Raw genomic sequence first — 14,068 nt, 5'->3', positions numbered from 1 at the left:
GTATAGCATTCAGTTATCTTTGCTGAAAATTACCATTTGTATTAACCTCAAGGAGTTGTCCTGTCGCCATAGGTACTCCTGTATCGTAGTCGCTTCTTTAACTTAGAGCATCTGCTCGTCTGTTCTCGGATCCTTTTCGATGGATGATTTCGTAATCGAATTCTAAAAGATATTCGGCCTATTAAATTTGTCGTCCATTCAATTGTTGCGTTGTCGCAAAGTAAGAGATATTCTTATGATCGGTGTACACCTTAACTTTATGTTTGCTTCCCATGAGGTAGTGTCTAAATTCCTTAAAAGCATTAATGATTGCTAGGAATTCTTTGTTGTAGATGGGGTAGTTAAGTTCTGCTCCATGAAGTTTCTTTAAGTAGAACGTAATAGGGTGTAGTTTTCTGTTATTGTCTCTTTATCTAACTTATGCTCCTAGAGCAAAGTCTAATAAATTGGTTTCTAATTCTGTTTCCTTTTCTGGGTTGAAGGTTCTCAAAACAGGTTCGGATATGATAAGTTCTTTGATCTTGTTAAAGGCACATTACGCCTCATCGTTCTAATTCCACTGCTTATCCTTCTTGGTAAGTTCATCCAAGGGTGCTACGATTTTGCCGTAGCTTTTAATGAATCTCCTGTAGTAGTTTGCAAAGCCTCTAAAGCTTTATATATCCTTGACATTCTTCGGTGTTGGCCAGTTCCTTACTACCTCGATCTTTGTCTTTTCCATTCGTATCTCGTTCGGTCGTATTGTGTGTCCTAGGAAGTCTACTTCCTGTGTATAGAACTTACATTTTGCTGGTTTAAGCAATAGTTTAGCGTCTTATAGCGTTTTTAGTACCGTATATACGTGTCCTTTATAGTCTTCTAGGGTTTTCAAGAAGATCAGTATATTATCAAGATATACTACCACGAAGTTATCCAAATATTCTCGTAGTACGCTATTGATCATTCTCTGGAATGTTGCTGGTGCGTTGGTGAGCCCCATTGGCATTACCAAGTATTCAAATAGTCCGAATTTCGTTCTGAAGGCTGTCATCCATTTGTGACCCTTCTTTATTCGAATCAAGTTGTATGCTCCTTTTAGGTCTACCGCGGTGAACTAATTTATACCGTGTAATCGGTCCTGTAGTTCTGATATTAGTGGCAACGGTGTTCTGTCTTTTATGGTAATCGCGTTTAATCGCCGATAATCCATTACTAACCGTAATTTTCCGTTTTTCTTTGGAACAAACATAACTGGGTATCCAGCTTCTGATGTTGATGCTCTGATATAGCCTTTTGCTAGCATCTCGTTAATGTATTCTCGTAACGTTTCGAGTTCTTTTGCGTTTAAGTTGTAGATCTTGTGGAATATTATTAACTTTCCATCTACTAATTCGATTTTATAATCCTATTAACTGTATTCGGGTAATCCGGTTTCTAATTCTTCTACGAATAATTTTTCGTATTTCCGGTATTCCTTAGGGATATTCTTGAGTTTTTCTTCTTTCGTTATTAGGCTTTTATTGTTTTTGTTGTTCTTGTTTTTCTTCTCTTCTTCGAGTTTCTTATTTGTGTTTATGAGGTCTTTCCTTAAGGTGGTAATAACCTTTCGGATCTTGGCTTTTATCTTCTTATTGCTTATTATTGTTCGTATCCCGGTTTGTAGCGCCATCAAGGTCGTTACGGTGGATCCAATCGTTCTTTTCTTTGTACTCATTGTCTCTGTATTATTTATCTGTTGTTGTTGGTCCTTAGATAACTTGCTTAAAGGTTCCTTTTCTTCAGAACTCTGTTCGTGAGCTAAGTTATGACGAAATTTCGTTCTTTCTTCTGAATTCTGCTGATTCTATTGGCCTGAAGTCTCGTTCCACTTCAGTTAGCCTGTCCTCCAGTTGATCAGTAGGTTACTCTCCCATAACCATAGGTACCCTAACACTAGGTCGTGTTCTGATACGTCTATAACATCGAGTTGAATCACTTCTAAATAACCTTAAATCTGTACTTTAAGATAATCAGTCTCTTGGTTAATAATTCCGTCATTATAGGCAAAAAGTTTTCCTTTGATATCAGTTAACTTGTATAGTGCCTCTTTGTGTTTCCACGGTAGTTAGTAACAATTAACAACTCTGGGTAAGATATAATTGCCCATCGCGCTACTGTCCACAAGTATGCGAACGTGATGTCCCATGACTTCGGCGTCTAATACTATCTTATCGCTTCGTCCATCTTGGATTGTATTAAGGGTTATTAGCGTCTTTCTTTTCATGCCAGCTTGTAGCCCTTTTACAGATAGCGTGCCTCGTTTTTTGAGTTTTCCGGAATAGATTTTTCTGCGATTTGTCGTTTCATTTCCTGGTACTATTTTATAGGTCTAGTTCCATTTTATGGGTGCTTAAAGCAAAACCCATCATTAAACATTTGACATAAGTGGTTATAAATTTAGTCTTTTATTTCTTCGTGCTTTTCGCATCTTAGGTTGTCGCAGTTTACCGCATGTTTCTTGTTATATCTGGGGTTGAACTTCTGTTCGTAGTACTACTTATCCAGCCTTTATTCATTATGGTATATTGATTCTGTGGTTCCCCTGGGATCTTTCTGTTCGAGTATATCTAATACTCGCTATGTCCGTTTATATGCTGTTGGTGTCCCATATTGCCACTTGTGCTATTCTCTGGCCTTATCTACCATATATTCTAAGCAATTTGGTAGTGGGCATACCATGTGGTCTTTCATTTCACATCAAGGTGACTTGAGTAGTAACTCTCTTCTGTGTGTTAAGATCTTTCCCCTATACACATACTAATACCACTACCTGTTCTTCGTATATACATGTAACTGGCATGTGTCTGATTCACATACATCCGTAGGATCTGTATAAGCTCGGCATTTAATGGGTGTGTTTAAATCGGGTTCCAAGATCATCGTTTGATCGTCATTAATTATCTTCACTCTCCATTCTAGGAGTTCCCATCTGAAGTATAGTGCTTTAATCGGATATCCTTTCATCCTAATCGGAAATGCATCCAGTCGTGCCTTAGTTATAAAATATGCCTGGCACATCATAAATATACATGATGCCCATGCTAATCGTGTATGGTCCTTATGTCTTAGTGAGAGTCTGGGGTCATCCCCTTCTTCCCTCTCTGGGTACCATAGTGTCGGGTTTCTCAATATTATGGTAGTATCCACCACAATAATAGGAATTGCGAAATGTTTTCCCGTTAGTGCGGGGAAATATCATTATACAGCTTGCTCTTATGTGGCTATTAGCCCTACTGGCGTTTCTTCCTCGCTTTGTTCGTCTTCGGACGCTTCTGGAGTGTCTAGGATTGCGTTATCGTCATCAACGCTCATCTCCCTTACTCTATCTTCTGGTTCGTCGAGGGGGGTGAGGATTTGTACGTCTTGCTCCTCCCTATGTTGTTGTTCCCTTCGAATCTTCCTTGCTTCTGCTTGTTGTCGCACCCAATCGAGGATTTCTTAGTGCAAGTCTTCGTCCAAATATTCCGGCAACTTTAGTTCATGGAGTTCTTTTCGTCCCGTCATTACAAGAGTTTTCTTTTCCATTGATTGTTCGTCCAGTTCTTCTTATACCAGTTATTTGGCTACTTATAGCCCGTTTCCCACAAAGTTCACAATTTTCTTCCTTGGTTTTCTTGGTTCTTTTAGAAACCATCCTGTTTCTTATTTGCTGCTCATGTGAACGTAGCAGTTATCGTCGTAGCAGAAGGTCCAGTTAAGGTTCTTATATTCCACCTCTGGTTCAGTAACTTCGTTTTTCTGTTAGTTAGTAGCGTTGAGCTGTTTCTTACCTCCTTCTGGTACTGGCTTCCATTCTTTCCTGGGTTTCTTACATTTATTGGCGAAATGTCCTGGTTTTCCGCAGTTGTAGCATTTCTTTTCTTTCCTGTTATCCTTTTTAGTAGCATCAAGCTCCATTCGTCCAGGGTTAAGAGTGTGACTGTAGGCAATAGGTTCTTCTCGCCTTCTCTTCTGGTTTGCCTGCTGTCCTCTTCTTCCTGTGGGGTTCCAGGTTCCCCTTCCCTGTTGCTTTTGCATGCGTCGCTGATACTGTCTGTTATTAATTCGAACTGCCATTACCACATAGTCTAAGAAGTTGTTCGGCATGTCTTCTCTGTACAGTTCGTCCTTGATTTCTTCTTTCAGTCCTTTAAAGAAGGCTGACATAAGTAGCTCATCTTCCCAGTCTAGTACTAAGGTGACTTATCTGAAACGTGCCGCATAATCCAATATAGATCCTTTTTGTCTGAGTTGATCCATGTGAATAATTACGGTCCTTACTTCGTCGGTTGATCCAAATGTTTTTTTGATTGCTTTTTCGAATTTCTTATAGTCGGCAAATATTTCTTTTATTTCGTCTTCTTGATCATCTCCTGCGTTGGTGAGATAGTCTCGCATAATTGGTTCAAACCATGCGAGCGCGGTGCCCGTCATATATCCTCCAGCGTGTAGCACTTTTACTTGCACATCAGTTAACTTATTTGGGTAGAATCGGTGGTACGCCCTGAGCTGGGTCAAGAATCCTTGGAGCATTCTTGGGTTGCCGTCATAGGGTCCTGGTGCCCTAGGCTTAGTAATCTCTCCTAAGTCTTTTTGTCCTGACACAAGCATTTAGCGTTCAAGGCTGAGTTACTCAACCTGTTGGCGTAGTCGCACAAGTTCGATCATAAGGTCCTGGGGTCCGAGGCTTTGAGGTTCCTAAGGTATTAGCGATGCAGTTGCCTTAGACGAGGTAGGTATTGTAGGTGCCATCTCAACAGTTATCAGATATTGCTCAGAGTGACGCAGTGGTTGTCTGAACAAGAGCTTTCAACGTGTAACGGCTAAGGTTCCCAAGGGATAAACTAGTCGTAGTTTATGTTGGCAGAACAACTAGGGCAGTCAATCTGAGCGGTTGGTTGTTACGTTGGTGATAGGTCGTAGACCGTAACCAAGTAATCAGAGTCAAAGAGTTATAAGCGAAGCTTATTCAATATAATAATCTGTGTTAAAAGCTAAGGAGCTAGAGTCTATCTATAGAGCGAAATTAGGGGTCCCTATATACTACGATAGATCACTTCTCCCGTCGTGATGTTTCCCTCTGGATCGCTGTTGTGACCGTGATCCCGCTTACACGGATCACGGTTCCTTCTGCGATCCAGATGTGACGGTCGCTCCGACCATTAATCCGTTGTCCGCCCTGCCTGTGCCGCCCCGTGGCTCATGCAGCCGGCCCAACCTGCAGCCTGCTTCCTGCATACGACTGGGTCGTAACACTTAAATAATTTTATTCCTAAGAAATATATCCTAATTAATCTCTTAAGTATTATCTAATAACTTAATATTAAAACTAATATCTAAGAAATAAACCAAGGTAAGATCTAGATTCTTAGAAGGAGTAGAAAGGACCTTTATAGCTTTTTAAAGTTATTTTGCTTCCTTATATTCTACACGCTTTAACTTTTTAATATTATTAATACTATATATAACTGTATATATTATTTTCTTAAGCTATAATTTCTTTTATTTTTATAAGTAATATATTTTAGCGCTTACCTTTTTAAGTTCTTTCTTAATAGCTTTTAACTTAGACTTAGCTTTCTGGTGTTAGGTACTAATACAATATAATTACTATAAGGTAAAAGAATTCATATTATAGTAAGACCTATTTAAACAAATATACTTATAATAATAAGACAAGTCCACGTTAAACACCTTATAACTCTAGAGGCCTTAATCTTAATAAAAAAAATAAGCAGGTATATTAACTAGATTCCTAATTATTAACTTAAAAAGAGTATTCTGCTTATTTATTTTATAAGAAGGTTTATAAAATTAAATAAAAGGTCTTAAAATATAATTAGCTAATATAATAATACATAAAGAGAATAAAAAAGGGAAAATTACCTAAGCCCCTAGCTAGCTTATTTTAATAGCCTTAAGGATAAGACTAATAAAAAAGGGGTATTATATTATAAACGTTACTATATAAAACGCAAGAAGCTAGGCTATACTAGTAAGAATAGGTATAACTATTAACTAATAAGAATATTAGGTTATATAATAGCTTATTAAATTATATAAATAATCTAATAAAATAAAATTATTAGAATTATTAAGTAATCTAAATAATCTAAATTTATAATAAAAAAATAAATAAATACTTAAAAAAAAATATTTTTATAATTAAATAATTTAGATTTTTATTAATTAATTTAAGTAATAATTTTATTATTAAAAGTTATACTTTTAATAGCCTTATTATAATACTACTTAAAGCTATTTTATAATATTTAACCTGACTTACTTTCTAAGAAATAAACCTATTATACCTTAAAACCTAAGCTACTATTATATTAAGACCTTAAAGCCCTTTTATTATTAAAAATATAATATCCTTATTAGATTATTAACTATCCCTAGCTTTTAAGAACCCTAATTAAAGCTATTAATAAGGTAAGAAAATTCTTTAAAATAACAAATATTAATATTATTAATAGCTTTTTTAAATATTATTAATAAATAATAAATAAATATAATATTAGTATAACAGCTAAGGTTCCTAAGGGATAAACTAGTTATAATTTATATTAGTAAAATAATTAAGGTAATTAATCTAAGTAATTAATTATTATATTAATAATAAGTTATAAATTATAATTAAGTAATTAAAATTAAAAAGTTATAAGTAAAGCTTATTTAATATAATAATTTATATTAAAAGCTAAAAAGCTAAAATTTATTTATAAAGTAAATTTAAAAGTTTTTATATATTATAATATTTACTTATTATTTATTAAAGTTCTAATAAATTATAATTATATATATATTATTAGTTTATTTAAAGTTTATTAAATAATTAATAAACTTTTTCTTATTAATAGCTTATTTTAATTATTAATTTATTACTTATTATATTTATATTATTTTATAGCTTATATAACTAGCTTAACTTATAACTTATATTATAGCTTATAACTAGATTATAATATAATATTCTCTTTTTTATAGTTTTACCCTTAAAATTTAAGCTTTATTTTATAAATAATTTTATTTACCTTTTCTTTTATTAATTATAAGTATTTTATTTTTTTATAATATTTTTCTTTTATTATATTTAATTATATAAATAAACCTAAAAAATTTTATTTTATTATTAATTATATTATAATTATTACTTTTATTTATAAATAAAATTTTAAAGTATTATTTTATAATTATTATTTTAAAAAAAAAGTTTTTATTAAATTATTAAAAGTATTAATTATTATATTTTTTATTATTTTTTAGGTTATTTTTATAATAATTTTTATACTTTTATAATAAATTATATATATAAAGTTTTCTTATTATAATATATATTATTAATATATTTTAATAAATTATATTATTAAGAAACTTTATTAGCTTAAAAAAAAAAATTAATAAAAAAACTATTAATTAAAAAGTATTATAAAGCTTAACTAAAAATAAATAAAGCCTTAAATTATTTAATATATTTTTAATATATATATTATTATTTATATAAAAAAAATCTAAAAATAGCTTATTATAATTTTACTTTTTTAAAAAAAATAAAAAATATAAATTAAAAAAAAAAAAAAAAAAAGCTTAAAAATATAAATTAAAATAAGTTTAATAATAAAAGTTTAAGGCTATTTAAAATACTTAAAACTAAAATACTTTTAATATTTTAAACTAAAATACTTTACTTAATATTAAGTTATAAGCTATTAATAATATTATTATAATAAATACTAGTAATTTTTTAGGTATTTTATAAGTTTTTATATATTTTTTTTATTTTTATAGTTTTTTTATTTAATAAAATATTAATATATTTTATTTTTTATTTTTATATTTAGAATTTATTTTACTTTATATTTTATTTTATTTATAATTTTAATATTTTTTTTTATTAATATATTATTTAATAATTTTTTAAAAAATAAAATATATATTATAAAATAATTTTTTATAATTTTTAATAATAAAAATTTATAATTATTTATTAATATTTATTTTTTAATAATAAATAATTTTAATTTTTTATAATTTAATTTATTATTTAATTATATTATTTTAATATTTTATTAAAATAAGTAAATTATATTTTTTTTCTTAAAAATTAATTTTTTTAATTTTTTATAATTATAATATTATATTATTTTATTTTATATAAATTTTAATTTATATTATATTTTTTTATATAATTTTTTTAGTTTATTTACTTATAATATTATTTATTTTACTTATAATTTTTTATATTATATTTAAAATATTTTAAAGTTAAATTTATAATTAATATAAGCTAATATTTATTTTATTAATTCTAATATTAAGCTATTATAAACTAATTATATTATAAGTAATTATTTAACTTAATTATTTTATTAATAATTAATATAATATTATAAATATTATTTAAGTATTTAATTTAATTTTTTTATTTATTTATTTATTTATAAATAATATATAATACTTAACTTATAATTTATTTTAAGTTATATTATAAATACTTATTAAAATTTAAAAGTAAATATATTTTTTTTATCTAATATAATTTTTTTTAATAGTTTATAATTACTTATTATTATTTATAAAAATATATATATAAGTTTTTTTATATTATTTATTTTTTTATATAATAAAAAGTATTTATATTTTATAAGTTTATTTATAATTATAAATATATTATTATATTTTATATTAATTATTAGTTTTTTTAATATTAATAGCTTTATAATATAATTAAAAGCTATTAATTTTTATAATTATATTAATATTAATAATAATTATAATTTTTTATATAGCTTATATTATAAAGCTTTACTTTTTTTATATTATATATATTTATTAATAATTTTTTTAATTATTTTTTTAATTCTTAAAAAATTATATTATTATTATATTTTATTTAATATTTTATAAATTTTTTAATATTTATAAACTAAATATTTATATATTTTTTTAATATATTTTTCTTATAACTTTAAAAGTATTTAAGTTTTTTTATAATATTTTAGGATAATTCTAGGTTTTATAAAATATTTTTTTAATATATTTATAAATCTAACTTTCTTTTTTACTTATTATTAGATTTTCTTATATATTAGATTTTTATTTTATACTTTTAATATAATATTTAATTATTATTATTAAAAATTATTATTTATATTAATTTTAAGAAATTATTTTATTATTATAAGTATTTTTATATTATAATTATTATTTTAACTTAAAGTATTTATTTATTTATTTTTAGATTTTTTTTAATAAATAATTTTATAATTAAATTCTAAAAAATATTTAGTTTATTAAATTTATTATTTATTTAATTATTATATTATTATAAAATAAAAAATATTTTTATAATTAATATATATTTTAATTTTATATTTATTTTTTATAAAATAATATTTAAATTTCTTAAAAGTATTAATAATTATTAAAAATTTTTTATTATAAATAAAATAATTAAATTTTATTTTATAAAGTTTTTTTAAGTAAAATATAATAAAATATAATTTATTATTATTATTTTTTTATTTAATTTATACTTTTAAAATAAAATTTAAAAAATTAATTTTTAATTTTATTTTTTTTTTTAAGTTAAAAGTTTTTAAAATAAATTTAAATATAATAAATTTTTTAATTTTATTAAAAGTATATTATATTTTATTATTTTAATTTTATTACTTATTTTTTTAATAAATTTATTTAAAAATATTATAATTTTATTATAATTTTTAATAAATTTTTTATAATAATTTATAAAACCTTTAAAGTTTTATATATTTTTAATATTTTTTAATATTAATTAGTTTTTTATTATTTTAATTTTTATTTTTTTTATTTATATTTTATTTAATTATATTATATATTTTAAAAAGTTTACTTTTTATATATAAAACTTATATTTTATTAATTTAAGTAATAATTTAATATTTTATAATATTTTTAATATTATATATATATATTTTTTATAGTTTTTTAGGGTTTTTAAAAAAATTAATATATTATTAAAATATATTATTATAAAATTATTTAAATATTTTTATAATATATTATTAATTATTTTTTAAAATATTATTAATATATTAATAAGCTTTATTAATATTATTAAGTATTTAAATAATTTAAATTTTATTTTAAAAGTTATTATTTATTTATAATTTTTTTTATTTAAATTAAGTTATATACTTTTTTTAGGTTTATTATAATAAATTAATTTATATTATATAATTAGTTTTATAATTCTAATATTAATAATAATAATATTTTATTTTTTATAATAATTATATTTAATTACTAATAATTTATTATTAATTATAATTTTTTATTTTTTTTTAAAATAAATATAATTAAATATCTAGCTTTTAATATTAATACTTTAATATAGCTTTTTATTAATATTTTATTAATATATTTTTATAATATTTTAAGTTTTTTTATATTTAAATTATAAATTTTATAAAATATTATTAACTTTTTATTTATTAATTTAATTTTATAATTTTATTAATTATATTTAAGTAATTTAATTTTTAATTTTTTTATAAATAATTTTTTATATTTTTAATATTTTTTAAAAATATTTTTAAATTTTTTTTTTTTTATTATTAGGTTTTTATTATTTTTATTATTTTTATTTTTTTTTTTTTTAAGTTTTTTATTTATATTTATAAGGTTTTTTTTTAAAATAATAATAATTTTTTAAATTTTAGCTTTTATTTTCTTATTATTTATTATTATTTATATTTTAGTTTATAATATTATTAAAATTATTATAATAAATTTAATTATTTTTTTTTTATACTTATTATTTTTATATTATTTATTTATTATTATTAGTTTTTAAATAATTTACTTAAAAAATTTTTTTTTTAGAATTTTATTTATAAATTAAGTTATAATAAAATTTTTTTTTTTTTTTTAAATTTTATTAATTTTATTAGCTTAAAATTTTATTTTACTTTAATTAGCTTATTTTTTAGTTAATTAATAAATTATTTTTTTATAATTATAAGTATTTTAATATTAAATTATATTTTAATATATTTATAATATTAAGTTAAATTATTTTTAAATAATCTTAAATTTATACTTTAAAATAATTAATTTTTTAATTAATAATTTTATTATTATAAATAAAAAGTTTTTTTTTAATATTAATTAACTTATATAATATTTTTTTATATTTTTATAATAATTAATAATAATTAATAATTTTAAGTAAAATATAATTATTTATTATATTATTATTTATAAGTATATAAATATAATATTTTATAATTCTAATATTTAATATTATTTTATTATTTTATTTATTTTAAATTATATTAAAAATTATTAATATTTTTTTTTATATTAATTTATAGCTTTTTTATAAATAATATATTTTATTTTTTAAGTTTTTTAAAATAAATTTTTTTATAATTTATTATTTTATTTTTTAATATTATTTTATAAGTTTAATTTTATTTTATAAGTACTTAAAATAAAACCTATTATTAAATATTTAATATAAATAATTATAAATTTAATTTTTTATTTTTTTATACTTTTTATATTTTAAATTATTATAATTTATTATATATTTTTTATTATATTTAAAATTAAACTTTTATTTATAATATTATTTATTTAGCTTTTATTTATTATAATATATTAATTTTATAATTTTTTTAGAATTTTTTTATTTAAATATAATTAATACTTATTATATTTATTTATATATTATTAATATTTTATATTATTATTTATATTATTTTTTAGCTTTATTTATTATATATTTTAAATAATTTAATAATAAGTATATTATATAATTTTTTATTTTATATTAAAATAACTTAAATAATAATTTTTTTTTATATATTAAGATATTTTTTTATATATATATTAATATTATTACTTATTTTTTATATATATATATAATTAATATATATTTAATTTATATATATTTATAAAATTTATATAAGCTTAATATTTAATAAGTATATTCAAATTAAGTTCTAAAATTATTATTTAATTATTATTAATTATTTTTATTTTTTATTTTAAAAGTTTTTATTTAAAATATAATACTTTAATTAAATATTTTTTTATTTTAATTAAAAATATATTTAATTATACTTTAATTATAAAATATACTTAATATATTATAAATATATATAATATTTATATTAATTATATATAATTTTTATATTTTAATAAAAGTTTAGAATTATTTTTTTTTTTTTTTAAGTATTATAATATTAGGTTTTTTAATATTATAATAATATTTATTATAATAATAAAAATTATAAAATATTTTCTTATTAATATAAAAAAATATTATTATATAATTTACTTTTATATAATTATTAGTTTTATTAGTATTTTTTTCTTATTTTATTTATTTTTAAATAATTTTAAAGTATTTAAAATTATATTATTATTATTAATATTTATTTTTTTTATTTTATTTTTTAATTTATTAAAAAAAATAAAAATTTATATATTTTACTTTTTTTTATATTATTATTTTTTTTAAATTTTTTTTATTTTTATTTATTATTATATTTAATTAAAAATTTCTTAATATAAGTTTTTATTTAAATATTTTAATAATTTTAATTTATAAAGTTTTTTTTATTTTATTATTATAAAAGTTTTTTTTTTATTAATTATTTATTTAGTTTTTTTTATATTAATTATTTAGTTATTTATAGCTTATTTTTTATAAAGTTTATAATTTTTTTTATTTATTATTTATATAAATATAATAATTATTATTATAATAAAAAGTTTAATTAAGGTTTTTATATTTTATTTTTAGTTTAATAACTTTATTTTTTTATTAATTAATAATATTAAGCTATTTTTTACTTTTTTTTAATATTAGTTTTTATTTTTTTTTAGGTTTTTTATATTTATTAATAAAATATTTTAGTTTTTTATAATTATAATATTTTTTTTTTTTTTATTATTTTTTTTAATAATATTAAGCTTTATTTATTTAAAGTTAAAAGTATAATTATAAATAATAAGTTTTTTTTATCTTTTTTTTTAGTTTATTTATTATTTTTTTTTTTTATAAAGTTTTAAATTCTTTTTTTTTATTACTTTTATATATATTATTAATATTATTTATTATTAATTTAAATTATTATTATTATATAATTTAAAAAGTTATTTAATATATTTTTTTTATATAATTTATTCTTAATTTCTTCTTTTAATTTTTTAAAAAAAACTAATATAAATAGCTTATTTTCTTAATTTAATATTAAAATAACTTATTTAAAATATATTATATACTTTAATATAAATTCTTTTTATTTAAATTAATTTATATAAATAATTATAATTTTTACTTTATTAATTAATTTAAATATTTTTTTAATTATTTTTTTAAATTTTTTATAATTAATAAATATTTTTTTTATTTTATTTTTTTAATTATTTTTTATATTAATAAAATAATTTTATATAATTAATTTAAATTATATAAATATAATATTTATTATATATTTTTTAATATATAATATTTTTACTTATATATTAATTAACTTATTTAAGTAAAATTAATAGTATATTTTAAGCTAAATTAAAAATTCTTAAAGTATTTTTAGGTTATTATTATAAAGTTTTAATATTTTAAGCTTAATAATTTTTTTTAAGTTTTTTTATTTTAATATAAGTATTTAGTATTTAAAGCTAAATTATTTAACTTATTAATATAATTATATAAATTTAATTATAAGGTTTTAAAATTTAAAGCTTTAAAATTTTTAAAGTATTAATAATATAATTACCTTAAATAAAATAAGTATTATAAGTATTATTTTAATAATTATTAAATATTACTTAAAATAATATAATAATTATTTAAATAAAAGCTTTTAATATATAATAACTAAGATTTTTAAAAAATAAATTAATTATAATTTATATTAATAAAATAATTAAAATAATTAATTTAAGTAATTAATTATTATATTAATAATAAGTTATAAATTATAATTAAGTAATTAAAGTTAAAAAGTTATAAATAAAGCTTATTTAATATAATAATTTATATTAAAAGCTAAAAAATTAAAATTTATTT

The 14,068-nt window shown here is 19.6% G+C and overlaps 1 protein-coding gene across 1 annotated transcript; it reads right to left on the bottom strand.

The window, feature by feature from the left end:
- Window positions 1-3,660: 3,660 nt before the first annotated feature.
- G6M90_00g034210 (uncharacterized protein) lies at window positions 3,661-4,530 on the bottom strand (the record flags this gene model as incomplete). Its single annotated transcript, XM_066130143.1, has 3 exons — window positions 3,661-3,746; window positions 3,789-4,125; window positions 4,279-4,530. The coding sequence occupies 3 exons, from the start codon at window positions 4,528-4,530 to the stop codon at window positions 3,661-3,663; spliced, it is 675 nt and encodes a 224-aa protein (XP_065986231.1).
- Between the last annotated feature and the right edge of the window lie 9,538 nt (window positions 4,531-14,068).

Source organism: Metarhizium brunneum, chromosome 2 (assembly GCF_013426205.1).
Source record: "Metarhizium brunneum chromosome 2, complete sequence".
NCBI classification, from domain to species: Eukaryota; Fungi; Ascomycota; class Sordariomycetes; order Hypocreales; family Clavicipitaceae; genus Metarhizium; species Metarhizium brunneum.
Note: the sequence above shows the minus strand (reverse complement) of the source record. Positions and strands in the feature narration are given on the sequence as shown.